This window comes from Fusarium odoratissimum, assembly GCF_000260195.1.
Source record: "Fusarium odoratissimum NRRL 54006 unplaced genomic scaffold supercont1.15, whole genome shotgun sequence".
In the NCBI taxonomy this organism is placed as follows: domain Eukaryota; kingdom Fungi; phylum Ascomycota; class Sordariomycetes; order Hypocreales; family Nectriaceae; genus Fusarium; species Fusarium odoratissimum.
In genome coordinates, this window is record NW_022158701.1 from 81932 (window position 1) to 109066 (window position 27135).

General features: G+C 48.1%; 12 protein-coding genes and 1 non-coding gene across 17 annotated transcripts; 6 read left to right on the forward strand and 7 right to left on the reverse strand.

The window, feature by feature from the left end:
- Positions 1-319: 319 nt before the first annotated feature.
- On the reverse strand, positions 320-2049 carry FOIG_09213 (uncharacterized protein; the record flags this gene model as incomplete). The annotated part of the gene is made up of 2 exons (XM_031209410.1): positions 320-1261; positions 1365-2049. The coding sequence occupies 2 exons, from the start codon at positions 2047-2049 to the stop codon at positions 633-635; spliced, it is 1314 nt and encodes a 437-aa protein (XP_031060497.1). The 3' UTR covers positions 320-632.
- A 1116-nt stretch (positions 2050-3165) lies between these two features.
- Positions 3166-3450, forward strand: FOIG_09214 (uncharacterized protein; the record flags this gene model as incomplete). The annotated part of the gene is made up of 1 exon (XM_031209411.1): positions 3166-3450. The coding sequence occupies one exon, from the start codon at positions 3166-3168 to the stop codon at positions 3448-3450; it is 285 nt and encodes a 94-aa protein (XP_031060498.1).
- Positions 3451-3519: 69 nt separating this feature from the next.
- On the forward strand, positions 3520-3993 carry FOIG_09215 (uncharacterized protein; the record flags this gene model as incomplete). The annotated part of the gene is made up of 1 exon (XM_031209412.1): positions 3520-3993. The coding sequence occupies one exon, from the start codon at positions 3520-3522 to the stop codon at positions 3991-3993; it is 474 nt and encodes a 157-aa protein (XP_031060499.1).
- Positions 3994-5438: 1445 nt separating this feature from the next.
- FOIG_09216 (chitin synthase 3) lies at positions 5439-9926 on the forward strand. Of its 5 annotated transcripts, XM_031209414.1 has the most exons (5): positions 5439-5902; positions 5986-6365; positions 6753-6997; positions 7065-8830; positions 8879-9920. In XM_031209414.1, the coding sequence occupies exons 2-5, from the start codon at positions 6347-6349 to the stop codon at positions 9600-9602; spliced, it is 2754 nt and encodes a 917-aa protein (XP_031060501.1). In that variant the 5' UTR covers positions 5439-5902; positions 5986-6346; the 3' UTR covers positions 9603-9920. The 5 variants fall into 5 exon arrangements, with proteins under 5 accessions (XP_031060501.1, XP_031060500.1, XP_031060504.1 ...); XM_031209413.1 differs by having other exon boundaries at positions 5439-6365; positions 8879-9926; XM_031209417.1 differs by having other exon boundaries at positions 7065-9926.
- Positions 9927-9941: 15 nt separating this feature from the next.
- FOIG_09217 (uncharacterized protein) lies at positions 9942-10387 on the forward strand (the record flags this gene model as incomplete). Its single annotated transcript, XM_031209418.1, has 1 exon — positions 9942-10387. The coding sequence occupies exon 1, from the start codon at positions 10016-10018 to the stop codon at positions 10385-10387; it is 372 nt and encodes a 123-aa protein (XP_031060505.1). The 5' UTR covers positions 9942-10015.
- A 370-nt stretch (positions 10388-10757) lies between these two features.
- On the reverse strand, positions 10758-12499 carry FOIG_09218 (uncharacterized protein; the record flags this gene model as incomplete). The annotated part of the gene is made up of 2 exons (XM_031209419.1): positions 10758-11421; positions 11511-12499. 2 exons carry the CDS (start codon positions 12497-12499, stop codon positions 10758-10760), a joined length of 1653 nt encoding a protein of 550 aa, XP_031060506.1.
- Positions 12500-12794: 295 nt separating this feature from the next.
- FOIG_09219 (uncharacterized protein) lies at positions 12795-13997 on the reverse strand. Its single transcript, XM_031209420.1, has one exon. The coding sequence runs from the start codon at positions 13637-13639 to the stop codon at positions 12986-12988; it is 654 nt and encodes a 217-aa protein (XP_031060507.1). The 5' UTR covers positions 13640-13997; the 3' UTR covers positions 12795-12985.
- A 707-nt stretch (positions 13998-14704) lies between these two features.
- On the reverse strand, positions 14705-14786 carry FOIG_09220. The gene has a single exon. It is a non-coding gene; the product is annotated as a tRNA-Gly (tRNA).
- A 758-nt stretch (positions 14787-15544) lies between these two features.
- Positions 15545-15916, forward strand: FOIG_09221 (uncharacterized protein). Its single transcript, XM_031209421.1, has one exon. The coding sequence runs from the start codon at positions 15578-15580 to the stop codon at positions 15821-15823; it is 246 nt and encodes an 81-aa protein (XP_031060508.1). The 5' UTR covers positions 15545-15577; the 3' UTR covers positions 15824-15916.
- A 356-nt stretch (positions 15917-16272) lies between these two features.
- On the reverse strand, positions 16273-17451 carry FOIG_09222 (uncharacterized protein; the record flags this gene model as incomplete). The annotated part of the gene is made up of 1 exon (XM_031209422.1): positions 16273-17451. One exon carries the CDS (start codon positions 17449-17451, stop codon positions 16273-16275), a length of 1179 nt encoding a protein of 392 aa, XP_031060509.1.
- A 2992-nt stretch (positions 17452-20443) lies between these two features.
- FOIG_09223 (uncharacterized protein) lies at positions 20444-22551 on the forward strand (the record flags this gene model as incomplete). Its single annotated transcript, XM_031209423.1, has 2 exons — positions 20444-20521; positions 20584-22551. 2 exons carry the CDS (start codon positions 20444-20446, stop codon positions 22549-22551), a joined length of 2046 nt encoding a protein of 681 aa, XP_031060510.1.
- An 897-nt stretch (positions 22552-23448) lies between these two features.
- FOIG_09224 (gluconolactonase) lies at positions 23449-24865 on the reverse strand. The gene is made up of 2 exons (XM_031209424.1): positions 24069-24865; positions 23449-24012 (listed from the first exon to the last, which is right to left on the reverse strand). The coding sequence occupies exons 1-2, from the start codon at positions 24746-24748 to the stop codon at positions 23706-23708; spliced, it is 987 nt and encodes a 328-aa protein (XP_031060511.1). The 5' UTR covers positions 24749-24865; the 3' UTR covers positions 23449-23705.
- A 210-nt stretch (positions 24866-25075) lies between these two features.
- Positions 25076-27120, reverse strand: FOIG_09225 (uncharacterized protein). The gene is made up of 7 exons (XM_031209425.1): positions 26808-27120; positions 26522-26758; positions 26047-26472; positions 25851-25993; positions 25627-25802; positions 25501-25576; positions 25076-25452 (listed from the first exon to the last, which is right to left on the reverse strand). Exons 1-7 carry the CDS (start codon positions 26983-26985, stop codon positions 25210-25212), a joined length of 1479 nt encoding a protein of 492 aa, XP_031060512.1. The 5' UTR covers positions 26986-27120; the 3' UTR covers positions 25076-25209.
- Positions 27121-27135: the final 15 nt, after the last annotated feature.

The window sequence follows — 27135 nt, forward strand, 5'->3', positions numbered from 1 at the left end:
TGAGATTGTTAGTGTTGCAGAGTGGTTCGGGACACCTTGATCTTAAAGAAGTATATTAGTAGAGGCGTAGGAAAGAAAACTTAAGACCTTGATCTTACATGATAAATAAACTTAGGTAAGTTACTATAAACTTAGGAGGGTTTTTATAAAGTTGGTTTTATTACTTAGAATCAAGGTCCCTGGTTTTCTTACTCCCAGAGAAGGGGGTAGCAATGTCTGAGAGCAAATCTCCGATCATCTTTTGCGTGTTAAAAGCGAGTGTTAGCTCAATCGCCTGAATTATGCACTCGAGTCAAGCAGCTCCCGCGTTCAAAGCCAATGGATGCTCGAGTGTTCATTCAGTATACTGTTCGGCCTACCACGAAGTGACGAGCAAGAGAATGAATACAGCGTCCACTACCCTAACTTATCACCATGTGTAAATAGACACGCAGCGATACAAGTAAGAAATAGCATAGTAATTAGTTTACTCCTCTACACCTATCAATAACATCTAGCGCAACTGACCAAGCCCTAGATACACCCTTCCCTCGCCCAACTCCACTGCCGAAAAGGAACATTGACCCCAGTGGAACGATAACTACTAAGAAGAGAATACAAGACAACATATAGCAGCCGTCAAAGCCTACGGCCTATCTCTGACGTGAGTTATCAGGCAGTTCCCATCGCTGAACATTCTCATGAGGCGTGTACGCATTCGCTGAGTTGATATAGCCTGGGAGCTCAGGAGGCCGTGCCTCACCGGACATTTCCACACGAGCATCACGACCATCCATCTCCAAGTTTGGCCTCCATCCTTCACCCGACATCTCATGTTGTCCTGCGACTTGAATAGGCGGACTGGGTGTCATGTTAGGAAAAGGGTGAACTTCACGCCCAGAAAGTTCACGTTGAACACCGATACCGGATAACTCATTGGTCTTGGACAAAGAAGAAACAGAAGAGATTGTTGAAGCGCCGACAGGCTTTCTTGGTAAAGTGTCCCTCCTCTCAGGTGTTGAAGGGGATACGGAGGCCACGACAGCAGGGCCGCCGCCAGTTGTAACTTCGCTGAGCGGTTGAGTAGTATGGGGGTATTGTGCCTTTTGTTGATTTCTTCGCCTAATGAACCACCAAGCAAACAAGCCAGCAGCGATAACTACCACTGGTACAGCGATACCAACGCCAATCTTGACAACAGAGGTGCCGCCATCCTCGTTCTTGGATGATGCTGGGGACCCGTCCGAGTTGACCCAGTAAGTGGAAGTTGCTTCGACGATTACTAGTGACCAGAATGTTTAGCAAGAACTCTCGATAGGGTACGCACAGGAACAGTACCTGAAGCAACAGCAAAGGCACCATCACCATGAGCAGCAGGAACTTACCCTGCGTCCTCGAAGCACCATCCTCTGCCGTCTGCGTGACAATGGTCATGTGAGTTGAAGTCCCGTCACCACCCGAGTTGGCAGTTCGACTGGGCCTCGCATCACTGCCACCACCGCTCTCTGCAGTAGGTTCATTCGTCGGCTCCTCTGTAGCTTCAGCAGGGTTGTACCACTCAGTAGCACCAGGCTGTGTGAAGCCTGCACCCATACAGTACGAAGCGTAGTAGGATTGCATGGAAGTCAAGTCTCGAGAACGATCACCAGCTGAGCATAACGAGGTGGCACACTTGGACATGAAGCCATCAGCCTTGTTGGCAGATGCAGCGGCGGTAGCGCAGTAGCAGTTGTTATCATAGGGGTCATCACAGCCCATAGCCCTGCCCATATCGGACAGAAGGGTGTAGTAGAGACATTTGCTGATACATGTGTGGCCAACGTTGTCGAGGTTGGCACTGATGGTCACACTTTCGAAGTCTGCTGAGAGGGCAAGGGGGAGAGAGAGGAGAAGGACTGAGAAAATTCGAGACATAGTTGCTGGTGTTGCTCCAACTAGAGACTGTGGGAAGACGTGCAAGTGGAAACAATGGGCCCCGACTTGACTGACAGAACGAAAACTTGCTCCCACAACTGACAACAGGGCATCAACTCTATAAGAGACCACAACAGTTCTGAATAGAACCCCCATCTTGCGGCATATCTTTACACCGTATCTCAACTATTATCGTCCCTGCTTGCCCTCGGGAACTGGCCTAGCTAATTTGAGGAGATCTGCATCGAAGCCATACACGCCAATGCATGCCCGTTTATGTTTATGCCAGGGGCGGCCCGTTTCTATTGGTTCTTTTGAAAAGACAAAGCTCTGATAGGGCCAGAGACTGCACGAGCTGAATAGAGTTGGAGGGTATATGTGAAGTCACGATGGAAGATGAAACCGCCATGTCTGCAAGGTGCCTCAGTAAGTGGGAGGATGTTTGAGTGGCATTTAGGGCCGGCAGTGGAAACTCAGACAGGATGTAAGGGATATCTGTGAAAATACATAGTAAATAGGCCTTCCAGTGAAGCCTTCTCTATCATTAATCGGTGAAATGTGAGTGTTGAAGATGTCGACTCTCGAAGAGAAGACTCAAGAGAGCGGAATTGGACAAACAACTTGCATGTCTGCCGAACAACCATTGGATAATACGGTGACAACGTTCATATCTGGTGCGGAAGAGGTTATCTGGCACAAGGATCAGGCATGCTAGAAGTTCAGCCGCAGTCAACAAGGGACGGACCGAAACCGCATTGTATTGGTTGGCGAGAGGGTCTCTGAAACCTCTCGTGACCAAGGCACCCTGGCTAATTTAAGTGTTTTCCAAAGCTTGCATTAGCTTATTGCCTCCGGAGTAGCTGATCAGTTGTTCGTTACGGGATATTCGTATATTGGGCGGGAATTGATCGCCTGGACGCCAAAGGGAGGGCGCATCGGCATTTAATAACAGGCTGTTGTTACTACTTGGCAACGCTGCCCGGCGAGGATAACTAAATATCACTTCATTTTGAGAAATTCCATTGTTGATTAACTGAATGGTCATTATTCATATTTGAGTTGTCTATTTACATGTACCTTACGTCTTTTTTCGCTGGAGACGACACTGGATTAAGAATTAAGCTTAAACTTCCCCGCACCATAACGTTAGAACCTGTCCTGCCTGTACAATTGTGACCTGTCTAAGATACTCAGTGTGATACCTTTCTTCTCGACATTACCTTTTCTAGCCTCACTCTCGAACCTCTTTGAATCGATCTGCGTAATTTCAGAATGCGACTCTCGGACCGGGAAGCTGCCCATGCTATCCGGGCCAGACTCGAGCCGCTCGGCCGAACAGGCCTCAGCATCGTGTACACAGAGAAAGGCAATTCCAAGTCCGCTCTGAAGGCAGCTGGGTTTTGGTTAGACGGCGAAATGTATGACCACGCCGCGTTTGCTGAAGATACGAGCAACTTATTTAAGCGCGAAGCTGCCATATATGAAGCCCTTGGTCCACACCCATGCATCCTCAAGTGTATTGGTGTCGAATTGATGCCTGATGGAGAAGAAGCCTGAGCTTTGTGTCTTGAGCGGGCGCCGCATGGTAACTTACGGGAATACATTGGGAAGAACGAACCTCCGACAATGGCTCGTCGCTTGCAAGTAGCCGTCGACTTCAGAGAGGCTTTGCAGTATGTCCATGATCGCGGGGTCATTTGGGGCGACGTCTCACCTCGAAATGTTCTTGTCTTCGATGATCTTCACATCAAGCTCTGCGATTTTGCTGGTTCGATTCTGAAGGGCAAGTTCCCCGAGCTTCTCTTTACATGTGAACCTCGTTGTTGGGTGCCAGGATCAGAAGGAGACTCTACTACTCGAAGTACACTCGAAAAGGAGCTGTTTGCGCTTGGTACTGCAATTTGTGAGATCACAGAATGGACTGTCCCTTATGGGCCAATAGAGATAGAAGAACTCCAGCAGAAACTTATGGATGGAGAGTATCCTTACGTTGGTGACAGTAACCATGTCAAGGATGTTATCAAGAAGTTATGGCATTTTGAGTATAGTTCTGCACAAGAGGCGGTGGAAGCTCTAAGGACAGCTCTCATCGATACATAAGGCGGAGTTTGTGTGTAATGCTGGTAAATAAAGCCAGTATCCAGTGACGAAGGATTTCTAAAGCCTGGTTACGCGATTCTCAGGCATGAAGTTGATGGCTGCAACGAGGTGCCCAAGCATACCTGGGTTATCACCAAGTTCACACTCAAAGACAGGCGTAGCCACGAGAACGCTGGTACATCTTGCCCTAACCTCCAATCAAACACTACAACGTATGGTTCAACTCTGTTGTGTATAAGGAGGAGGAGAGCTTGATCTCTCGACAAGTCCTCAGAATTACACCGAAGTCCATATGCACTGAGGGAACCCAAAAGGCCAGGACATGATTTTAATGGTATATTCGTATGTATTCCGCTTCTTGTGCATCAAACAGAAGCGGTACCCGGAGCAGCCAATTTAGGGCTGATGGCTGACGAAAGTGTCGAGCTTGTTGAAAATGACAATCTTGTTTCTCATGATTGGGTCCTTACGTCGTCTAATTATTATTTAACTTTCTCCCGTTCCTGTACCGTATCCCATATATTGAAGGGTTGTCAAGGCGGTCGTGGGAGAAGACAAAAGGGTTGTCCCGTTGGATTAAGCTCTTTTGAGTTAGGTTGGTCATCTCCACCTCCAGCGGGTCATTTTTCAGCTACACTGCAAGTATTACAGGAAAGAGTCATGTGCTGTATCTGCCAAGATCGAGCGGAATGGAGCACACAGTCCAACAGTTCGGGGAGAGAGCCAAATGAGAATATGAGATGATGGCAAATCCGAAAATACATGAATTCGTAATGATCTGAATGCGAGCCTTGGCACCTGGGGTTCTCATTGACAGGTCGTGGCGCAGTCAATTACTCTGAGACTGCGGCATTTCTAAACCTGACTGATGAACCAGCCAAGAGCCAAGAGCATTCAAACTGTGGCGATTCATGTACCGTTGGAGATATTTTTGGATTTCTGATGATCAGGTACTGGCTGCATCAGCAACAGAACAGTGGAGGGACGGGACCCAGATGCGATTACTCCATCTAGGGCTGCATGCGTCTGTAAGCAGGTTAACGCTGCTCGGGCGAGAGAGGATGATGGAGGCTTGGCTAGTCAGCGTTGGCGGTTGGTTTAGTCTCTTAAAACTCAACGGCAAGATGCGATGATGTGTCGCACGAGAGAGCCTTGTGAATGCAGCTGAAAGGCACATTCTATCTGGAGGCTTGAAAGGCGCGAGGTTAGGCCTGGCTGGATCTTTCTGGGCTGGATATTTGGCGGAGGCGCGGCTTGGGACTAGACTGCGAGAGGAATTGGAGGATGGATCTAAGCTGCGGCTGGGCTGACAGAAAGTAATCGGGCTGAGGTGTGATGAGACAGGTCAGAGGAAAGGAGCTATTGTGCAGTAGCTTGCTAGCTACTAAGCTTCAGCTGCAGGACTCAAGTAAGTCAGCCTCTTTGTATAACCACTTGATCTGCCTCGCGTCGATATTGACTCTCATTTCTCTTTTGCACTTCATCATTTCCTCCACGATAACAGGACTGGACTGGACAGGCAGATTCGATTCCGACCCCTGCCACCTGCAACGTCCTATCCCCGCTGGCGGTTCAAGCCGAGCCCCCCAAACCAACGTCACTCGCTCATTCATACCCTTATCCGTCACTGGGTCAGTGGAGGATCATCCTTTACTATCCCACTCGGGCAGAGTGTGAAACACAGAGACCGTTGCTCTCGAGCACGCCAAGCTGGACCCTCCAACTCCTTGGTCCTTGGATTTATCGGAGTAAACGGATCTGCCAAGACAAGGACAAGGGTTTTGGCCATTCATTCGCAGACTGGGACGCGCATATCGAGCAGCCGAGCCACAGACCAGACGCAGCTGTTAGCCACCTACAGACTTGCTCGTTCGCTCGCTCTCTCGCTCCCTCGCATCTTGAGTTGGAGGTAGCTAGCGCCTGATCGATCCCTGTCTCTGCTCTGCGGCTGCAGTCTGACATTGACACTGAACTGACATTGGTTTTCGTCAGCTTTGAAACCGACCAAAATCTTTTTTTCTTGTCCAACCTTTTTTTTGTTCTCTCCTCTTTGTCTACTGTGCATTCGTTTCACAGTATCATTCGTTGACGCATTTATAACCGCTTCTCCTGCGTCTGTGCATCTTCGCATAACGTCACTCAAGCCTCGCAAACATTGGACCTCTCGCCCGCCCGCGGTTCCTTGGTCTCTGGTGGGAACCGAAACCCGGGGCAACCACCAGCGCAACAGCAATAGTCAATCAACCATAAATCATCCTTTGCGCAACTGTAACCGCGCTCAAAAACAGACCCAACCAAATACTTCAAAATCTTGTGTTTATAGCGCCTCTTGTGCGCATAAACAACCGCAATCATGTCGTATAATCGCCTAGGCAAGTACAGCACCTTATCCCTTCCCAATTCTTTGATCATCGTCATCTGCCCCTTTCTCTCCCTCAATATGAGACAGTCGAGACATACCCCTCCCTCTTAAACACCCCTGGTTAGAATTGCATTACATTGCGACTCGGCATCTGTTCACTCTTTGCTCTTGATACTCGGCAAACCTGCAAAAGTGGCTATAATCTTATCATCATCACCTGCAACAAGCTTTCGTTGTGGTGATAAGGTTTATTGCTGCTGCGTCTCTATGCGCATCACCGAGGCACCATTCGCAAGTCTATTTACCTGCGCCCACTCAAATTGCTCTTCACACCAGTTGCCAACTCAAACAACAAACATACTCTTGAACATATAAGTCTAACTACGATTGCCTTCAGACGACGATTACTATAACAACGAAATGGATCCTCGCTATGGGGCACAGCCTCAGCAACATCCACACCCTCACCGGACGCCTTCGCCAGGACAGCCGCTCCAGCAAGGCTACCAGCTCGACGACAATCCCTTCGACGATGGCCGATATGGACAGTATGGCCCTTCTCAGCAGCACCTTGCTATGCCCTCGGGCCCCGACCAGCACCGGTTACCTACTCCAAGCGATCATTTGAACCTCAATGCGGCTGTAAGTCTTCCTCGCTACATTGAACGTTGCGCACGTGGTATCAAGCATTGAACTGACTTTGTCGCAGCAATCCGTCGACAATTTGTCTGGCTACGACCCTCCTGGTGATTACGCCGTAAACCCTGAAGCGCATCACGATGCCTACTACAACCAACCTTACGAGCCTCGTCCTCAGCAGCAACCCTACGATCAGGGTTATGACCAAGAGTACGACCAACCCTACGACGATCACAGGCCTATGCTGCAACACCAACCATCAGATGCGCCAAGCGAACCATACCAAGACCAACCGCAACAAGGTGGTGGAATTAAGCGCTGGAAAACCGTCAAGCAAGTCCTCTTGTACCGCGGTAACCTGGTTTTGGATTGTCCTGTTCCTCCAGTTCTGCTGCAACAGAACCCCCATGGAGAGCGTGATGAGTTCACACACATGCGATATTCCGCTGCGACTTGCGATCCCAATGACTTCTACGACCACGACTTCACACTGCGACAGAGGCTCTTCACAAAGCCCCGCCATACTGAGCTGTTCATTGTTGTGACAATGTATAACGAGGACGATATTTTGTTTGCCCGAACCATGACCGGTGTTTTCAAGAACATCGAGTACATGTGTAACCGTCCCAACAGTAAGACATGGGGTAAAGACGCGTGGAAGAAGATCGTCGTCTGTGTCGTCAGTGATGGTCGTTCCAAGATCAACCCCAGGACCAAGGCTCTTTTGGCCGGTATGGGTGTGTACCAAGAGGGTATCGCCAAGCAGCAGGTCAACGGAAAGGACGTCACAGCCCATATTTACGAATACACCACGCAGACTCACCTTCAGATCAAGAACGACGTTGTTCAGCTCGTCCACCGACGCCAGCCAGTCCAAATGCTGTTCTGTTTGAAGGAGAAGAACGCCAAGAAGATTAATTCACACAGATGGTTTTTTACGGCCTTTGGTAGAGTCCTGGACCCTAACATTTGTGTGCTTCTCGATGCGGGTACTCGACCCGGTGGAAGCTCAATTTACCATCTCTGGAAGGCCTTTGATCTCGAGCCCATGTGTGGTGGTGCTTGTGGTGAGATCAAGGCTATGTTGGGTACTGGTGGAAAATACCTTCTGAACCCCCTCGTCGCTGCTCAGAATTTTGAGTACAAGATGAGCAACATTCTCGATAAACCATTGGAATCTGCTTTTGGTTTTATCTCTGTGTTGCCCGGTGCCTTCTCAGCCTACCGCTATGTAGCTCTTCAAAACGACAAGAACGGAAAGGGGCCTCTTGAGAAATACTTCTTGGGTGAGACGCTCCACGGTGGAAGCGATGCTGGTCTTTTCGAGTCCAACATGTATCTCGCCGAAGATCGTATTCTTTGCTTCGAGCTGGTCACTAAGCGCAACTGCCATTGGATCCTGCAGTACGTCAAGTCAGCTACTGGCGAGACTGATGTTCCCGATACGGTTACCGAGCTTGTTCTCCAGCGTCGTCGTTGGCTCAACGGTTCTTTCTTCGCTGCTATCTACGCTATTGTTCACTTCCTCGACTTCCTCCGATCTGATCACACTTTCTTGCGAAAGTTTGCCTTCTTCATCGAATTCATCTTTAACACTATTAACATGATCTTCGCCTGGTTCGCTATTGGTAACTTCTTCCTCGTTTTCAAGATTCTCACAACAAGTTTGGGAGATGATACGTTACTTGGGCGGACAGGAGAAATTCTGGGTGTCGTTTTCACCTGGCTCTACGGTGTATTCCTGATTACTTGCTTCGTTTTATCTCTGGGCAATCGCCCAGCAGGTTCTGGTAGGCTCTATACCGCCATGTGTTGGTTCTGGGCTATTATCATGATGTAAGTTTACTGACATGCTTTTGCTGCCTGACACTAACAGCTGGCCAGCTATCTATTGTTTGCTGCTATTTTCATCGCTGTCAAAGCTATCATAGCCGACGTCAACGACGCAAACGGCTTTAATTTTGCAGACATCTTTAAGAACAAGGTCTTTTACATGCTCATCATCTCAGTCATGTCGACATTTGGTATCTGGTTGATCGCTTCGCTGATCATGCTGGATCCCTGGCACATGGCTACCTCTTTGGTCCAGTACATGCTTCTCACGCCCACCTTTACAAATGTTCTGAACGTCTACGCCTTCTGCAACACCCACGATGTTTCTTGGGGTACCAAGGGTGACGACAAGGTTGAGAAGCTTCCTTCGGTCAACACCAAGGATGGTACTGGAAAAACGGATCTGCCCGACGAAGGAGATTTGAACGCACAATACCAGCGAGAACTTGCTGTCTTTGCGCAGAAGCATGTTGAAGTCAAGACTACTCCTACTCCCAGCCAACTTCAGGAGAAGCAAATGGACTACTACAGAGGTGTTCGTACTGGCGTCGTGCTCATCTGGATGGTGTCAAACTTTGGTCTGGCGGCGCTTGTTCTGAGCTCTGCAGGTCTGGATCGAATCAGCCCGAACAAGGATAAGGACCATGAAGCGGAACAGCTGAGCCGATCCAACATCTACATGTCTATCGTCCTTTGGAGTGTGGCAGGTCTGAGCGCGTTCAAGTTTATCGGTGCGATGTGGTTCTTGGTGGTGCGCATGTTCCGAGGTGTCTAAGCTGAGAGGCGCAGCGCAACTTAGCTCGAACTTTTGGCGTGCAGGGAACGAGAAAGTTCGTTTAGCTTTCACATTATACCCATTTATGACGAGGAGCCCCTGGGGATTGAGGGACTCGATGTTGTTGAATAACGTACGTGTATGTAAACAAACTTTGATGTTGGTCATGTCATGATGTTTTGACTCGGCTGCGGAGGATACGATACATACCAGGAAGGCGTTTGGTTTGCTTAGGCTAGGTTTATATCCTTAGATGTGCACATACGAGGATGAATTTTACGTTAACTACGCTCTATACCATTTAGTCTTTATTTTCTCGTGGTGTGGTTGTGTTTTTCATCGGATCCATAAAAGTCCGATCGTGATATCATGAATCTTCTCACCAACGTCTCTCCAACACCGCCTGTACCATCATGTCACGAACGCCCTCACTCTTCAATTGCCTAATCCGCACCCACCATATAACATCCCGCAAGAAACTCTCCCGCGTACGTCGCGCAGCACAACAGCTAAACGTGGACTGGCTGTACGTGCGAAGCGGCGGGTCACCGGGGATAATGTTTGCAGAGGGGCGCGATGAAGCTGGATTGACAGAGTGGGTATCTACGGTGCAAGCGCTGCGGTATAAAGACTTTAAATGTGTTGCGAAGCCCGCGAAGGCCGAGGGCGTGGGAGGCAAGACGGGGTTTGATGAGACCGAGTCGGTGAGGGAGTTTGGGAGGGTTATGGGTGAGAAGGGGCTGGGGGGTTGGTGGAAGAAGGCGATGGGGTATGAGGGGGAGTGATTGATACAGTTTACTCAGTGCTGCTATCATATTGGGACCAGGCAAGAGGAGTTGTTAGGCAATTGAGGGTGGTGAGAGACGCGTCGTACGCGCGGCCTGGAGGATCGTGAAGGAGGCTAAGATGGTGGTGAGTTGAGGCAATGGATTGGTAATGGACTGATACTAATGCTTGCTCAGCTGAATCCGAGCCATGGCGAGGCATTGATCGTTGATATCATCTTGGGCTTCATTGGCATCACACCTGCAACATCGAAGCACAGGCCTTCACCGGCAGTTCCATCTTGAGGCTCTTGATGGACATGGTATCCATGTGTTACATGTACTACTAAAGCCTAAATCGATGGCAGTCGTCATGTTATCGACAGCCTTCTCATGGACGACTACTCTTCCACAACTCAGCAGGATACACGACCAAGCAGTCTTTACACTCTCCGCAACCCTCGCAATCCGGCCCCCATTCTCCAGACTGCAGATTCAATCTCCACGATGCGGGCCTTTCGCCATAACAAGGACCAGTCTTCAGTTCAAACCTATCCGGCTTGCCAGGAAAGTTCTTCCAATATCCCCCATCATCTCTATTCATCAGCGTGCACACATGCACACCAGTCTTGAGTCCTGCAGCGACAGACTTTTGCAGAATCAGTTGCTTTGGGCCCGCATCCTTGAGGCCGACGTCGATGGGTCTCCCAAGAGCTATCTCTCTATTGTCTTGAGCATGTCGTTTCTCGACGTCCGCGAGGTAAACAACCTTGAGGTTCTCAAGGACGCCAGATTCGATGAGTGACGCAAGTGTTGAGTCGAGGATATCTGATGGGATATCGTCAGATTTTGAGTCGTCCGCATGCCCGTCCGATCGTCCCCAGACATAAATAGCTTCAGTACTAGCAGGGAAAGAGTCAGAGACGTATTCCGCAAGTTGCTCTGCATTGGGAGAACTATGCATGAGGTGAAGCTCTTCAAGCTCTATATCGGAAACTGCCAACGTAAACAGCTTCAAGTTTCCAAAGTCGTCAAGGTCATCGAGTCGATAGTTTCTGCATTGATAGCCGTGCATACCGCCGGATTGTAAACGATGAGTTTCTGTAGCGTTTTCCCATTACTGAAAGAAAGCGAGCCCACGAACACATCCACGTCGTCAAGATCTTGCCGTTGTTCACTCGCAACCCTCAAAACGACTGATTCTAATTTCTTCGATACATCTGCTATGCCTTGGTAATATTCGGGAGAGAACTCTGAAGCGCTATCTATGAAGAGATGCTTGACGCTCGAAGTGCCGCGTGGAAAGCCATACTGGTCAACCACATCGGAGTGTTGGTAGTCTTCGTTGCCATCTTCAATGTAGTGCAAATCATTGAAGTAGAGGCTTTCAAGGTTTGGTATGTAGAAAAGGGCTGCAAAGTCGCGGGCATCGCGGAGGGGACTTATGTCGTTCCACGAACGTTGATCTGTCTCGATACCAACTGCGATATCTCGCAGGGACTCGAAGCCTTGTAGCTCGTGTGGCCCGCCCTTTGTACGACGACTATCTTTGATGACTTCTCTCATCGATTGCAGAGTTGTGTGAGGATCGAGGCCTCTTTTGACGAATCGCAGACTGTGAAGACGAGGACATGTTGCAATGAGGAGGAGTTTGAGGGACCTGTCCTGGCCAGCCTTTAGATCCCATTGGATTGCCTCAGAGTCGAAGTCTGAAAAGGTCCATAATTCCAGTGCAGTGCGGATGTATCTCTGCGTGTCTTGCAAATCCAGCCCATACCTTCTGGGGAAGCCATCAGCAAGGCCGCAAGTCCCGGGAAGTTTTGGAACCCAAGGTCGCCAATCCTCCCAATCTTGTCGGCTACCCCAGATCTCCAGCTCACGAACATGCCATCTCTCGATTCTGGTCTTGGTAGTATCTTTGAGTAGACCAATCACAGTTTCCGATGACAGGTCTGATGTGATTCTGTATTTTGCGTGAGCTTCATGGTGAGGATCTAAGAGATTCCGGCACTGGTGGTGTAGGGTAGTGCAAGTGAGGGCCACATCAAGATATGCCGATGTAGGGCCATACTCCAAGATCTGGAGAATGAGCTCCGTTGAGAGACGCAGGAGATGGCATTCGTCTTGGGCCATGGTGCTGTGCTGTTAGCCTTGAGGTTACGAATGGAGTTGTGAAGGAAGTTGTAAGAAGGTGGAGGGGCACGCGAGGTTTTGAACAAAGACAACTGAAAGCGTAAAGCACTTAGACATGGGGGAATGTTGCTGAAAGGGAGCACCGAGAGATTGGATCGTCTAATAAAGCTAACTAGACCGAAAGAACACTTGCCGAACTGTTAATAAATCGGTGGCTTGCATATTATTTAGTTTATGGAATGAAATATTGAGCCGACATGCTGCTTCAAACATACATTTGTTTCACAGGAGCACCGAGGAAGTCAGGGTACAGTAAAAGGAAATATTCCATAACCATTAAATATATAATTTAAAGTGCAGCATTCTGCACGGGATATCATACAGAAGTCAATCTGTTCTATCCATCATCTAAACATGACAATTCCATAACGTGTATATTCATCCATTACGCATCCATCCCATCCATTAAAGCTTGAAGCCAAGTCCTTAAGCAGCAATCATGAAACCAGCGACACCGACGGCGGCAACAGCAGCGAACAAGTTGGCGCCACGAGGAGCAGCGGCGTTGGTCTTCTCAGTGTCATCAGAGCCACCAGCGCTGCCAGTGGAAGAAGCACCAGGAGTAGCAAAAGTCTCGAGAACAGTCTTGAGCTGGACAGTCTCTGTAGTGGTGGCAGCAGTGAAGATGATCTTTCCAGGAGTAGAGCAAACGCCCAGTTCGCCGGAATCGTCGGCGTCCTCCCCATCAAGACACTTGTCAACAAGCTCCTGCATATCATCGGCCTTCTCGTTAGACCACTCGACCACGGCGGTCATGTAGCTCAAGAGATCGGAAGACAGCGAAGAGGGAGCAGTGAGAGTGCAAGGGTCGGTGGTCTCAGCAGTAAGAGCCCAGGACTCAAGGTCCCTGTTGGCAGTGGGTGCGCTTCGGAGGATAGAGATGGCAGAGCTTTGGCACTCCTCCTTGTCGTCACGCTCAAAGATGGCGTTGACAGAGCGCTTGTTGGGAGTGAAGCTGGGAATGTGCTTGCCGACGTGGAGAGTCTCGAAGATGTGGACGACATCAACGCGCTTGACTTCAGCGGCAGAGACGCTGGTAGCAGCCGCAGCGGCGAGGAGGGAGATGTACTTGGTCTGCATGTTGATGGTTGGTTTGTTATAAGCGAGTGAAGATATTCAAGAGTGAACGAGAGAGATGTTCTGAGAGAGATGCTTTGTGGATTATGATCTGAACAATGTGTGAGGACACAGGCTACTTATAGCAGACGCTCACGATGTGCTGAGTTAGGACATGGCCGCTACAACGTGCCATTGTCCGCCTGGGCAAAAGAGTCACCGGCCAGGCCAAGGGAAATTTTGCGAGGCACAGTTAATGGGAACCGCAGAAGCATCCAATGAGGCGGATGGGATTCATCTTGGCGGAGGATTCAGAAGATCACCCCTGGCAAGGCTGAGTGGGCGCTACAGGTTAATCGCGCCGCAGAAGCGAAGCGAGGGTCCAGAGCATCTCCACCGAGTTTGTTGGTTCATTGCGGTCTAGTCAATGCGTTGTCTAGCCTAAAGATGAAGAAGAGGTTAATGCTTACACTTATGACTCTTTCATTCTATGCAACGTTCCTCGTGAGTGCATAGTCTGGGCCATATCTCACCGTCACATACATCAATCAATACACCGCTGGTCACCTCAAACAGGAGACAAAATGCTAAAATTAACCTTGAGTGCAGCACCTCTTGTTAGGCTCTAGCTGCCTGGCCTAGCCTGGCAAGGCTAATGTGGCGTATGAGACCTCACTGTAGCCAATCGCTTAAGGCGGGAAACTGCAACTCTATTCGTATCGTTTCCTCATCTGTCGGCTGTTTCCTATCTCAGAAGGTGGCTGAGTTTTCTCTGGTGCTGCTTATATCCGCTTCATTAAGATCACAGCCATCAGATCTGCTTTTGATGCGCCTCAAGGGACCTGCTCTGTGACTTCATTCTGGGGATCGGCGATATTGCCTCACAAGGTGGGCGAGGCAAAAGTCTTGGCAAGGCAGGAACAGGCGATTGGCAACTGCACTGATACCACTGGGCTCTTGGCAGAATCTCGACCAGCGTGGAACAGAGCCAAGCATGAGGAACCAGTCAACACCAACATCACAACACCACCAAAAATAATGAAAGAAAGACAGCCAAAAGCTGAATCATTCAAAAGAATGAGAATTGAATGCGTAATCTGGGAATCGAACCCAGGGCTCCCCGACGCTGCTCGAATGGCAACGGAGAATTTTACCACTAAACCAATTACGCTCTTGAATTGTTGAAAACTTGATGGCCAAAGTGATGTGTTGTTCATTGCGCAAAGACTATGACTGAGCTGACAGGCCGATAGAGTCACTGATGCAGAGATGAAGAACACCAAAGAGAAAATAATACTCGGAAAAAACCAACCTATTTCTTAGAACTGAATATTAACTTCAGATATTCCCCAATCACATCATTCTTATTTTTCTGATGCCTCTCATTGGGCTACAGTCCCGGCGCACTTTCCGCTGTGGTTCGCCAATCACAGTTCAAGCTGCTCTCTTCAACAACACTCGTCATAAATACTACGCGAGTTGTCTAATCACAAGCCTCGGAGCAGTAAACTCCACATAAAAGATGACACTCTTAGAGTTCTGAAAGCTTGTTTGGGGATGCGGCCTTTTGTGCGTCTCATGGATATGGGTCACCCACCGTTTACACAAATTGTCCCCTCTTGAGTCTTTAATTTCCTGAGACGACGTCTCTCCACCATCTGGTGAGACTTCTAGGCCTCAAGATACGATATTCTCATGAATTCAGTACCGTTTTATTCTTGACTAAATCTTGCTGTCTTTACTGCACCGTCCAGCCGAGTAACAGAGAGCCTTCCAGGTATACGTATCATTTATGCAAGAAACCAGACGCAAGACAAACATTTATTAAATGCCCCATCCATGACAACCGCGGTCTCAGAGAAGATACTATTGGTGTTTATAGAGTTGATCTTGAGTTATCATCCTTTGTCTCTGTGCTCATCGCTTAATAGCAGAACTCTACCGGCCGATAGGAGATTCAGTATGAAATATCAACGAGATATAGATAATTCGCAGAATCCAGAAGAGTTAGGGATAGATGAGCGTGAGGAGGGAATAAAATGTATGGAACAGAAGCTCACAATGCATATTGCCATTGCAGAGGCCTTGTATGCTGGAGTATGGGAGGACGCTGTTGCTATCCTGGAGCTTATTAGAGCTGGCCATAGCGTTGAGACGGTATATCATGCAGTTTGCCAACTACCAGGCAAGGTATCAAACAGAGAGTAGCTGCCTGCTTAAATCTGTGCTTGCAGCTGCAGCAAATATCAAAATATGAACTTCGCAATCCAGCGAGCCGTCGAGTTAGCAGAAGCTATTCACACTGTAAACAATATATGGACAGTCCAAAACCAAGACACCCTAATAAGTATTTCTCTCTATTGATTAATCAGTTCTTAGACAAGAACTTGGCAGTACTAGAGATCACTATGGTAGAAAGCCACTAATTGATGCGAGCGAGTTATAATTCCTTGACTGTTACTCTCGAAGCTGACATGCCGCTGCTGATAAGACGAGATATTTTAAATTTCGTGTCTCTATCTATTCCACATATCCTTGAACCTCACTGACTCGCCTTTCTCAATACACTCGACCCACTTCCGTACCATTTTCATCCATAGTCCATCACATTGCAAGACGGCATCAAAGAAGTCTTCTTCCAAAGGATTCATCTTGACTCAATCCGGACACACCTCTTCCAATTTTGCTTTGTAGACTTTGCGTAGCAGCGTAGTCTCATACTCCATCATGTGAATCCAGTATAACTGATTCTTGCCTTCGTTGTCGAGGTAATCTGGATCGTTGCGCCTATCCGCTGCTTCGGCAGCCTCTTCTGGTGTCTCGTTCATATATGCGTCACGCTGAGGCTCATCTTCGCGAGGCTGGTCAATAAGGAAGTTGGGCACCTGACTCAACTTCCAGAGGGGCAGTGCTGTGACACATTCCCAGTCGATCACAGCTGTAACTTCTCCTTGTTCGTTAACTAGGATGTTGTCGAGGTGGGAATAGTGGTGATGGAGAGCTGATGGCTCTGGCCTGCCCAAATCCGGAGGGAAAACTTTAGGAAGGAGAGCCAGAAGGCTTTGCGCTACTGGCAGGATGTCCTCGGCGTCTTCAATATCGTGTTCATCCTGAGAGTTCTCTAGAACTAATTTCTGATGGTGTATGGCGAATGTCAATACGGCGCTTAGCCAATCATGAGTAGAGAGAAATGGCCCCCTTGGGATGTCATATGTAAGATAATCGCCCTTGAAGAACTCAGGGATAACCATGCGTCCGGGTGTAATCGCAGCTTCGGGTGCTCTGAAGTCGGCCTCGAGGTCAATCTCAGGAGAATCCAATGTCCCTATACCTTTGAAGGCTGGTTCTTGCTTCTCGAGACCTGAAAGCTCAAACTGGAAGGTTGCAATTCGCTCCGTCAGCACAATCTTCTGCTCCATCGACATAGTACGCCATCGCTTCTGCGCGGACGTACCCTGCATAAACTCCATCAAGATCCATTCAAAGCCGATCTCGTTGTCGTTACTGTCGTCAAAAGCAAAGATCTCGGGGACGGGAATAGTGGTGTTCTCGCGCACCCATTTCAAGGTAATGACCTCGGCACGTGTTTTGTGGCGCGGGTAGACAGGTAAGGTAACGCGCATGACGAGAGTACTTCCCTCAGCACGAACGAGGTAGACCTTGTTGAAGAAACCTGCTCCGTGGAATGTGACGGTACAGGGATTATCTGATGTTATCTTGAGCTGTTGACGGGATACGCTTTCAATGGCGCCTATGGAAGGCTCTCGTGTCCATACTGGCTCTAAATCCAGAAATGATTCTTGCCATTCAAGGCCGTCCTGCGTCGCTCGCTGCATGCTGTAGGGATCGAAATTCTCTGTCGGCTGTGATACCAGGATAAAAGATCAGAGATGATGAGGTGCAAATGCTTGATCTTGCTCGAGAAATGAGAAGGAAGTGAAATTGTGGGACAAAGGAGGTTCCGATCACACTCTTGTTGAATGCAGGCAGCATCTTATATACCTTCAAGGCCGGCCAAAGAGTCATAATTTAGGCTTTTATCTTATTAGAATTTAATCAGGCATTACGGTATATTGTTTAAGTTATGAGCTAGGTGTGTTATTTGCAGTTGAGACCTGTGGCTGGGAGCTTATATCACCGCACAAAACCTGATTTACTTTGTTAGCCAAGGGAGATAAATCTGGCCAATGGTTACATGTTTAGCATTGGAATGCCTCAGACAGGCGATTGTCGACAAAGTGCTTCAAGCTTTGGTCATTTGAGGCCACCCTATCGCTGGATTGTTTATCCGGGCTAACTAACCATAGTAACATATAGCATGCCAGTTCACCAACATCGTGTCACCCACCATCTGTCGCCAGTACAGGCCCTCAATAGGATCGTCAATCAAGTAGCCTCTGGTTGCGAATGTGATTGTAATCGGTCGATCAAGTTTCTTTGAGGCTAGACTTGACATAGGCCAAAAGATGATGTCTCGAAACCTCTACACACACTGGTTCTTAATGGCCACAGACTGCAAAGTGTAAGTTGTGAAGTATATAAGAAGAAATTCCAGCCTTTCATGGGTCCGATGCTGATGATAGATAATGTCAGGGCAGGTCGTCTAACCTATCTTTCCGCTTAAACCTATACATCTATCCTCTACCGTCCACGTATCTTTCAACCAGCATTGGCCCATCTTTGTATAGGCATATTCTTTCAGAAGAAGCGCAAACAAGAGACAGCACTAAAGGGCACTTAAAATTCCCTACCTGCTAGGTTAAACAGTCGAAGGTGAAATGGGCCGGATAGATCAGCTCACGATAAATTGTGTAGGGCGGAGACTTGCATTGGCGCCGGCAGCTAATTACAGACAACTTCACTCACGCTGGACACTAATGATGATTTTCGAAAGTTTGTGTACCGTTATAAAAAGAGAAATATAAAGGGTTATGAAAGAAAGACATACTGACAAGTGACCTTATATGATTTGGGGTTTCCTTTGATACCTACTTAGTGAATAGTGACAGAATTTGGTAAAGAGATTACATTCACCAAAGCCCTACCCTCAGCAGTTTTGTTTTGCTTTTTCGGCATAAATATCTTCACCTTCAGAACTTGGCCAGAAACCTCTATCCTCTTACACAACTCTGAAGTCTAAGAAATCAAGGAACCTTTTGTGTGAAGATACCAACGGAAATCCTCCCCATGTAGAGGTTCAGCAACTCAGTGCGATTCGCATTCACTTTTTACATCGTGATGCACTTGGAGAAATGGGCCCCAACAACGCTGACATCTTCCGCTATGTCAGTAGTTTGCCTGCGCGTCAAACAGTGTTAAAGGACGCTCACGAAGTTTTCAAGGCTGCTATTACGACACAAGATTGTTCTCGGGAAGAGAAATTTCTGCGAAACATTGAATTCAACACTCTTGGTATCAGCGAGGCGCATATACTGAACAATACAAATCACAAGGAAGTGAGAGCATATGTGACCATAATGGAATCGACAAACGAGTTTCGGCAGCTGAATTCTCAACCTGATTTCATCTACGGATGGATCCCCCCCCCAATATATGATCGACAATCATGAAATATCCGCTTGGTCCAAGGTAGAAGCAGGGGCTGTCGATGGGGAAAATCCCCTCTATCCTTTTCTAGTGGTCAAATTCGATGGCCCTGACAACGAGCAACGCGGAAACCTTCATGAGACAGCACACAACTGTATTCAAGGCGGTTCTATCAGTGTCAGAATGGTCGAGAGACTGCGCCATCGCCTTGCAGAGCGCGGCGGGAATATTCCGGGACTCTATAGTTCTGTGTTCAGCTTCGTGTTAAATCGGACCACCGGCCTCCATTTATTTCAGTTACGCATGGGATGAGACCAGTGAGCATGTCTGTCTGGTAAGAACTCTCGACATGCGAAATGAGGGAAGCCAACGAGAATGTGAAAGATTGATCAGTAACATTCTTTTCTGGGGCACGGCAACCCGACTTGGGGGCATTCGGAGAGCTATCGAGATCATTCGCAGTTGTAGTTTGAGGTGGTATCCACGATATCAGCAAGCAAATTGAAACTTGACGGAGCGTCGACTGTTCTGTTCACATTTGCAATCAGTCGGAAGTCGGTTCTTACTGAGACTGAGCTGGGGTGCTGGTTGGATAGAACGCAAGTGGACTAGGTATCGGCTGGATGACAGGGCGAAGGGACTTGGATTTTGCTTTTCAGTTGGGAAACGGAGAAAGAATACAAGGCCCGGCAGAGACCATAGAACATCTCAGATGAGGGCCCTGTGATAGTTTTCGCGACGAGTAATGTTGAAGGCAATTGTTGGTTATGTGAGCATAGGTATGTGTAGAGGAGTTGTCATTGTATTTACTTGATTTTGATTACCTAGCCATCTGCGATGCGGGTGCGAAGAGACAATACTGGTTGATTCTGTGGTGACTTGCAACTCTTCAATTATACCCAGATTGATTACATGATATGATTGTTTTTAAGCTGAGGCTCTCTGAAGGGTGTCTCAAGTACCAAGCGGTCAGCCGGTGCGCATGCACTTTATACAGCCTGTTTTCCCTCTCCCAATGATATGATGAGTTGTAAGCCTCATTGCTTTTTCTGGCATGGATGATATGATTTGGAGTCACGACAGCCAATGCTTTCTGCAGGGTTTCTCAATTCAAAAAAACGTCCAAGACACAGGCAAAAAAAACGACAAATTTTGAATTCAGTTTACCATAAGAAGCTGAACAGTCGCGCAATGAATTCCACCTCTCCTATTCTTTTAACCATGCCTTTACCTCGATTCTTTACAATTTCAGTACCGTAAACCTCCATTACTACCTACAATATGTCTGACTCGGTGGATTCCACCAACCCTGGCGGTGCTGCTGCTGGTGAAGTACCCCCAACAAAGCATTCGCTAAGAGTGAGTTGCTTCCATATGGACCATACCTACATGCAGAAACTCAGTGATACTGATGAGATTAGGCCCGAGACGCGGCCGTCACTGGTGTGACTACCCGTGAGGAAGACTTGGCCCATGGCCCTTCACTCTTAGGGTTAGGTGATGGGCAAGGTGACCCATACATTGATCTGACCTGGGAAACGACGGAAAACTATGTTCCACAGTCAGGTTTACTGTCGTTACTTCCATTTAGATTGCCCCAGCCAGGGCCCACAGGGGTCATATCATCTTCTGAACCTTCACACTCAGGACCTTCTTACACTGTTCCAGCCCAGAGCGTCTCACAGGCAAGCGATTCACATCGCGATGAAGTGCTGCTTACTCCAACTGATACACAAAGGAGCAATCGTTCATTATCTTGGATCCCTGAATTTTCATGGCAGGACCCTCACATATGTTTTGATGGTCAGGACGCCCGCCTGTGTTTTGATGATCAGCTACTGGAGCTGCCAGCAACACGCGATGGCCAGTTTTCGAGAGGTGGCCCTGGCTCAGAGCATGAATTTTCGATATCTCAAAGGTCCTTTCCCCGCATAGGAGGGCCCTATCGCGGACATGACGAGTTTCAGATATCTGCAATTGCTGGCATTAGAAGTTTCGTCGATTCAGACGAACACCAGGATGAAAACAACTTTGACGGAAATTCGGAGATCACATCCGCAGCAAGCTCCGTTTCCAGCGATACTTCGCAGTCTGAAGCCGCCTTTCGAGGAGAATTCATCGACGCAAGTCAACCTGCTCAGGAGGAGATTGCCTGTCAGGAAACTGTCAACAGAATAGTGGAAACACTTGCCGACGACTACTACAGGTCGTATGCGCCACAGAAACGTACTCTTGCAGCAAAGCGTAAGCAAGCTGATCGAAGCTCCAGTAGTTCGACCAAGAACACTCGAGCAACAGTTGTACGTAAAGGTGCCAAACCGACAGGCCGCAGAGGTCAGACTATTGATGGGGATGAAGGAAGTGAGGATGAGGAGTCTAGAGGTAATGGGCAAATCCGGTCCGTTACTGATACATCGTCCGAAAATAGCCTCTTTTGGGCTTGTCCTTTCATGAAGTGGGATCCCAGAAAGCACAGAGGAAGTTGTGTCAAGAAACTCAGGGACATATATCGCCTCAAAAAGCACATTCAAGAGAGGCACTTCTCACATCATTGCCGTTTCTGTTTCAAAGAGTTTCGACCAGAGGAATTGACCAAACACGAGGAAACATGTAAAAATATATTTGGCCTTCCGACACGCCCGCCCCCAGTCGGACTTATCACGAGGGATATGGCAACTGCGATCAATGAGAGATCTGATACCAGACTTACTCCAAAGGAGCAATGGGAGAGACTTTTCAAGATTATCTTCCCCCAAGAGCCGATCCCTTTGAGCCCCTATCTCGACTATGAGAGGGAACTGGTTTATTGCTACGACTACTTCCGTCAGCCATCTGTGAAGCATCAGGTTCGTGAAATGATACAGGAATCTCAACTTGGTCATCTAAGTAAAAGACTCATGAGGCGTGCGTTTGAACAACTACTAGCAGAGTTGTGGGACAACCTCTATACCGAAGATGAGATCAGCGCTCAGGTAGCTTCCGAAGAAGAAACAGTCGATCAAGCACAGCCCATTTCGACTATGGAAGACGACATACCTGAAAACTCGCAGACACCTGATTCGAGGGGCTTCGGGTATGATCAGGACGAACTCACCACTTTTCAGCCTAGTGTGTTGATAGAAGTCGATAACACCACCACTCCGATCCCAGAACCTTTTGCCGACCAGTCAGAAATTGGAGTTGGGGAATATCTTGATCATCTTAAAGCCATTGAAACCTACGGGCTTTCCTGTTCCGACGTCGCTGGAATTGCGAACTTTGAAGAGATTGGGAGTGATCCCTTTTCGAGGCCTGGGGCAGGGGATCTCCCTTGGTATGGTGGACAAGAGATGTTTGAGACGGAGCTCGATCAAATGAGAGGTGATCAGACTCTTTTCCGGGGGGCCTAGCTTATCATTCAATGCTTTCAATTTCATTTAATGCCCTCGTTTATTTCCTATTCTTAGATTATTGTTCTCGATTTGTTGCAATTAGAAGATTCTGACCATGCACCCGCTTATAGGCATCTTGATATTAATCTAACCATGGAAAAGCAAAGTTACAATCGAGACTCTGAGATGGCTCAGACAAACTCTCACTTGAACACGAGTCCTCCGAATCTATATCGTCGCTGTCTTGGGCCCTGAGCCTCAACCCCCAAAGCCTTGACTCCTCCGACTCGAGCTGGAATGCCCTTTGTTCCACATTAACCATATCGTCTAGTAACCTCTTCAAAGTTCGTTGTGTTTCTATCGTCGATGAGCAGAACTCCATGTCTCTGACGCCTTCTAGTAAGCTTTTTGATAGTGATCGCCGCTGAAGATATAGTTGTTGCTTCTCGTGTAATAGTTGATGAACTGTCATTGATGTTAGAAGAGTTGCAAGAGGTCTGGTGTGGCGACTCACGGTTCTGTTGGACATTTGGCCAGTGGCAAGTCTGGCATAAGGCTGTGCATTCAGAGCACTGTGCCTGTCCGTTTACTCGTATGCATTTTCTGCGGTTTCGGAGACAGAATAGACATGATGATAGTGCTGTGCTCTTGGGCTTTAGCTGCTTGGTTGTTGTGCTTCTTGACTTGCGAACTCGAGGCTTGCTCGGTTGCTTTTTCGTTTGTGAAGACATGGCTTATGTGTGTGTATGTGGGTTAGGGTTGGTTCTGGAAGAATGACTTGGATCTCCCCGCGATGTTGGTAGCTAGGTAGTTAGTATAGGTTAAAATTGTTGACGGCATATGAAGAACAGTCACTTGGGGTAGATTCTATAGCTATATCATTTACCGAACTTCAGTTGCCGTATGATGTAAGAGCCGAGGCATTCGCTATGGGGTTTTGCTCTCATGATTAACTGAGACTGTTTGGAGAACGGCCGGCTTTAGCTCCAGACGCCGAAGCAGAGGCCGAAGATCGGCAAACGGCAAATGCCTCCGTAAATAGCCAAGCCTCTCATTAGCCCTGCCACGCATGGAATGAAGCATCATTTGCCGTAATATTAATAGTAATAAAAATCATGAATACAATTTCGTGGCCATTTGAGGCTAGTAGTCCCTCCAAGTAAACCATGTCTTCAGATGCCGAGCAGCGCCCCCTTGACGCCGCTGGCTAGCTGAGCTCTCCAAATCTTGTGCTCGTTCAGCATAAACAACTCCCCATTTCTACCAAAGCAAAAGTTCGCAACGCCTCCAGAAATAAGGATCTTTCCGAGTAAGACGCCGCCTGGTGACCAGACGTTTACGCCATCGCCACAGCCACTGTAAACGTTGCCCTTCGTATCGCATTTGATGCCGTCGGGGATACCGGTGTCTGCCATGGCGAAAACTCTCTTGTTGGTGAGGAATGGTTCACCTGAGATGGTTGATAGGTCAAAGGCATAGCTGTTGTAGATAATTAGCAAGATAAATTTCAGGGTCTTGTGCCGTCGGCGACTTACATGGTCCTTGCTCTAGTGTCATCAGTAGTTCCATCACCGTGAATCCAGTCCGTATCAGTGATGTAGACAACCTTCTCATCAGGACTGAATGAGATACCATTCGGTCTGCCAAATCCATCTGCCACGACTCGAACCGATTCGTCCTTGGGATCGTATCTATAGACCTGGTTTCGTAGTTGGGGAGCTGGCCTTATACCCTGCTCGTATCCATAAATTGGATCAGTGAACCAGACAGAGCCATCAGAATGAACAACCACGTCATTCAGAGAATTGAAATCTCGCCCGTAGAATGAGGTAACGAGCGCTGCGCATCTGTAAGGTGCGATAGGCTGCATGAATACAAGACCTCCTGACGCAGTCAAGGATCCTTGCGAGCAGAAGAGTACGCCGCCCTTGTAGTTCACACCACCATTTGCCATGGTAACATCAGGCGCGTTGACTTCTTCACAGCTAATGAATTTTCCATCCGGGGAGAGTTGGACTTTGCTTATTTGGATCGTCTTTTGACCGGTCGTTGGGTCCGGGAATTGGTTACTGGTGATGAACAGGGCATTTTCTTCAGGAATGAAGACGCCGGCTTCGTGGGCGAACGGAAACTGGTCATTCTCATGAATCACCTCGACCGTTGAAGAAGCGTCAAAGATGGCATTGGCCCCTTCGTCGTAGATCTTAAATGACATCGTGCCGAGTAGTCAGGGTTGTATCCCGAGGTTGAAATGCTGGGGTAGCTAAACAAGCGGGATATGAAGACGAAGATAACATAACAAATATTGGACATCGGGCTTTGGAATTTGGAGGTTGAGCTGGGTTACCTGCCGTTACCCCTCAGCGGCTAATGCTGAACTTAATTCCGTTCCCAATGTGGAAATGTCTGCAGCGGGTGGCTCATATGCCGAAGCCACGCAGGGAGAATACGTAAACTCTGTGCATATGAACGATAGCATACCCAATCAAGCATTATTCGGCAGTAAGCGCTATTCATGTAACTTTCACATGACATCATTAAATATATGCCAAAGATATTGATTACTATTCGCTCCTTTATCCTCTTTGAAGCCGTCAACTAAATCTTCAGGACTATCTTACAACACATGAATAGTACACCCCAAACTCCCGCTTCTCGACAGGAGTGCGCAGCCACTTAAGCAGCAGTCTTGTTGCCAACAGTCTCCATCATGACAACAGCAGCATTGGTCTTCTCATCAACCTGGCTGATGATGTCCTCTCCACCGAAGAGGTGGTCAACATCTTCCAACTCAAGTCCCTTGGTCTCAGGGAAGAAGAGGAAGATGATAGGAACCCAGAGACTGTTCAGGACTGCAAAGATGATGTATGTCCTCCAGCCAATGTTATCAATGGAGATGGGAGTGATTTGAACAATCATCTGGACGAAAGTTAGCATAGCTATGTGTTTGAGAAGGGAGTGACATACGTAGTTGAAGATCCAGTTAGCAGCGGTGGAGATAGATGAACCACGCTGTCGGAGGCGAAGAGGAAGAATCTCAGAGCTGTAACCTGTTAGTGTTGGACAATAAAGTTTGGCGGAGAAATTTCTTACGGATAGACCCAGACTGTGGCCTGGAAACCAATGGTGAAGGCACCCTGGAAGACAAACAGCATAGCTGCAGCTGCAATACCCGCGGCATGTGCTGTAGCGGTGTTGTTCTCGACCTGGTAGATCAATCCTGCCTGGACAGCCATAGTAGCAGCCATGACGCTGATCATAGATAGGAGCTTTACAAGTTAGCTTAGTGTATAAGGAAAGGATTGAGCTGTACTTACAAGAGGTCTTCGGCCAATGCGATCAATCAAGACCCAAGGAATGAAAGAGGCAACAAAGAACCAAGTCTGAAGGAAACCAGACATGAGGGCTGACATGTGAGCAGAGAAACCGACACTCTTCTCAAAGAGGGTGCTTGAGTAGTCTACAGATCGTCAGCATGGTTCATCAACACGATGAAGAAGGGTTGAGACTTACAGATGATTGCATTGATGCCGCCGAGTTGCTGCGCAGCCTGGAGAAAACAGGCCAAAAGAAGTCGTTTGCGAGACTTGATACTATCTTCCCTGAGAAGATCCTTCCAGGAACCTGAACCGATAGATGTCTCATAGGCGACAGTCTGGGTGATGACGCTATGAAGAACCTGGACCTCAGGATCATCAGTGGAAGTGCTCTGGATTTGAGCAAGGACTTTGAGACACTCCTCGGGTCTGTCATGTGCTGCCAACCAACGTGGTGTCTCAGGAATCACAAACAGGAGACCCATGATAGCCAGAATAGGAACACACTGAAGAATGACGGGAACGCGCCAAGCATAACTGCCGGTATGGGATGACAGGGCATAGTCGATCCAGTAAACTAGGAAAATACCGAAGTTGAGGGTGGAGAGCTGGGCGCAGACGTCTATATGATATCAGAAAGTTATTCCTCATGATCAAGGACAGGAACTTACAAATACCACGGCTTGACTTGGGACTAAACTCAGCCTGCATGACAGGAACAGTTGAGTTGACAGTACCCATGCCGACGCCCGCAACAATACGGCCAACGATCATCATAGCTCGTGTATAAGAAGCGGCTTGGAGGACCGCACCAATGATCAAGAACACGCAACCGATGAAAACAGAGCGTCGGCGACCGAGCTTCTCACCCCAGATAGAGGAGAAGACAGCACCAAAGAAGCATCCAACTAGTGACTGTGAGTGACTAGCATAGTCCATTGGCGAAGTGGAACTTACTCTCGTAAATGGCGACAATAACGCCGATCATATCAGAATCGGGACTATCAAAAGTGTCTTTGAAAGCCGAAGTGTTGACAAGACCTCCCATGAGGCCATTGTCATAACCGATGAGCATAAAACCCAACGACGTCAAGACACTGACGGTCAAGATGAGGCTCTGGCCCTGCAACTCCATGATGAACAATTGATCGTGTAACAACAAACAATGAGATAGAGTGTTTGATATGCCTTGTATCGTGGAGAACGAAAATCAAATTCGAAAAAGCAGAGACGGAGGATGGGTTAATAAAGACCAACCCACATTCCCAAGCTTAATACGACTCTA

What these genes read in the sequence shown, in the direction of transcription:
- FOIG_09216 (XM_031209413.1), top strand. An exon ending in ATTTGAACCTCAATGCGGCT is followed by an intron (nt 6,998 to 7,064) that starts GTAAGTCTTCCT and finishes ACTTTGTCGCAG; the next exon opens with CAATCCGTCGACAATTTGTC. An exon ending in TTCTGGGCTATTATCATGAT is followed by an intron (nt 8,831 to 8,878) that starts GTAAGTTTACTG and finishes ACAGCTGGCCAG; the next exon opens with CTATCTATTGTTTGCTGCTA.
- FOIG_09224 (XM_031209424.1), bottom strand. Translation starts at nt 24,748, where the DNA reads ATGTCATTTAAGATCTACGACGAAGGGGCCAATGCCATCTTTGACGCT. An exon ending in GACACTAGAGCAAGGACCAT is followed by an intron (nt 24,013 to 24,068) that starts GTAAGTCGCCGA and finishes TATCTACAACAG; the next exon opens with CTATGCCTTTGACCTATCAA.
- FOIG_09221 (XM_031209421.1), top strand. Translation starts at nt 15,578, where the DNA reads ATGAAATATCAACGAGATATAGATAATTCGCAGAATCCAGAAGAGTTA.
- FOIG_09225 (XM_031209425.1), bottom strand. Translation starts at nt 26,985, where the DNA reads ATGGAGTTGCAGGGCCAGAGCCTCATCTTGACCGTCAGTGTCTTGACG. An exon ending in TATTGTCGCCATTTACGAGA is followed by an intron (nt 26,759 to 26,807) that starts GTAAGTTCCACT and finishes CACAGTCACTAG; the next exon opens with TTGGATGCTTCTTTGGTGCT. An exon ending in CTAACTGGATCTTCAACTAC is followed by an intron (nt 25,453 to 25,500) that starts GTATGTCACTCC and finishes ACTTTCGTCCAG; the next exon opens with ATGATTGTTCAAATCACTCC.
- FOIG_09219 (XM_031209420.1), bottom strand. Translation starts at nt 13,639, where the DNA reads ATGCAGACCAAGTACATCTCCCTCCTCGCCGCTGCGGCTGCTACCAGC.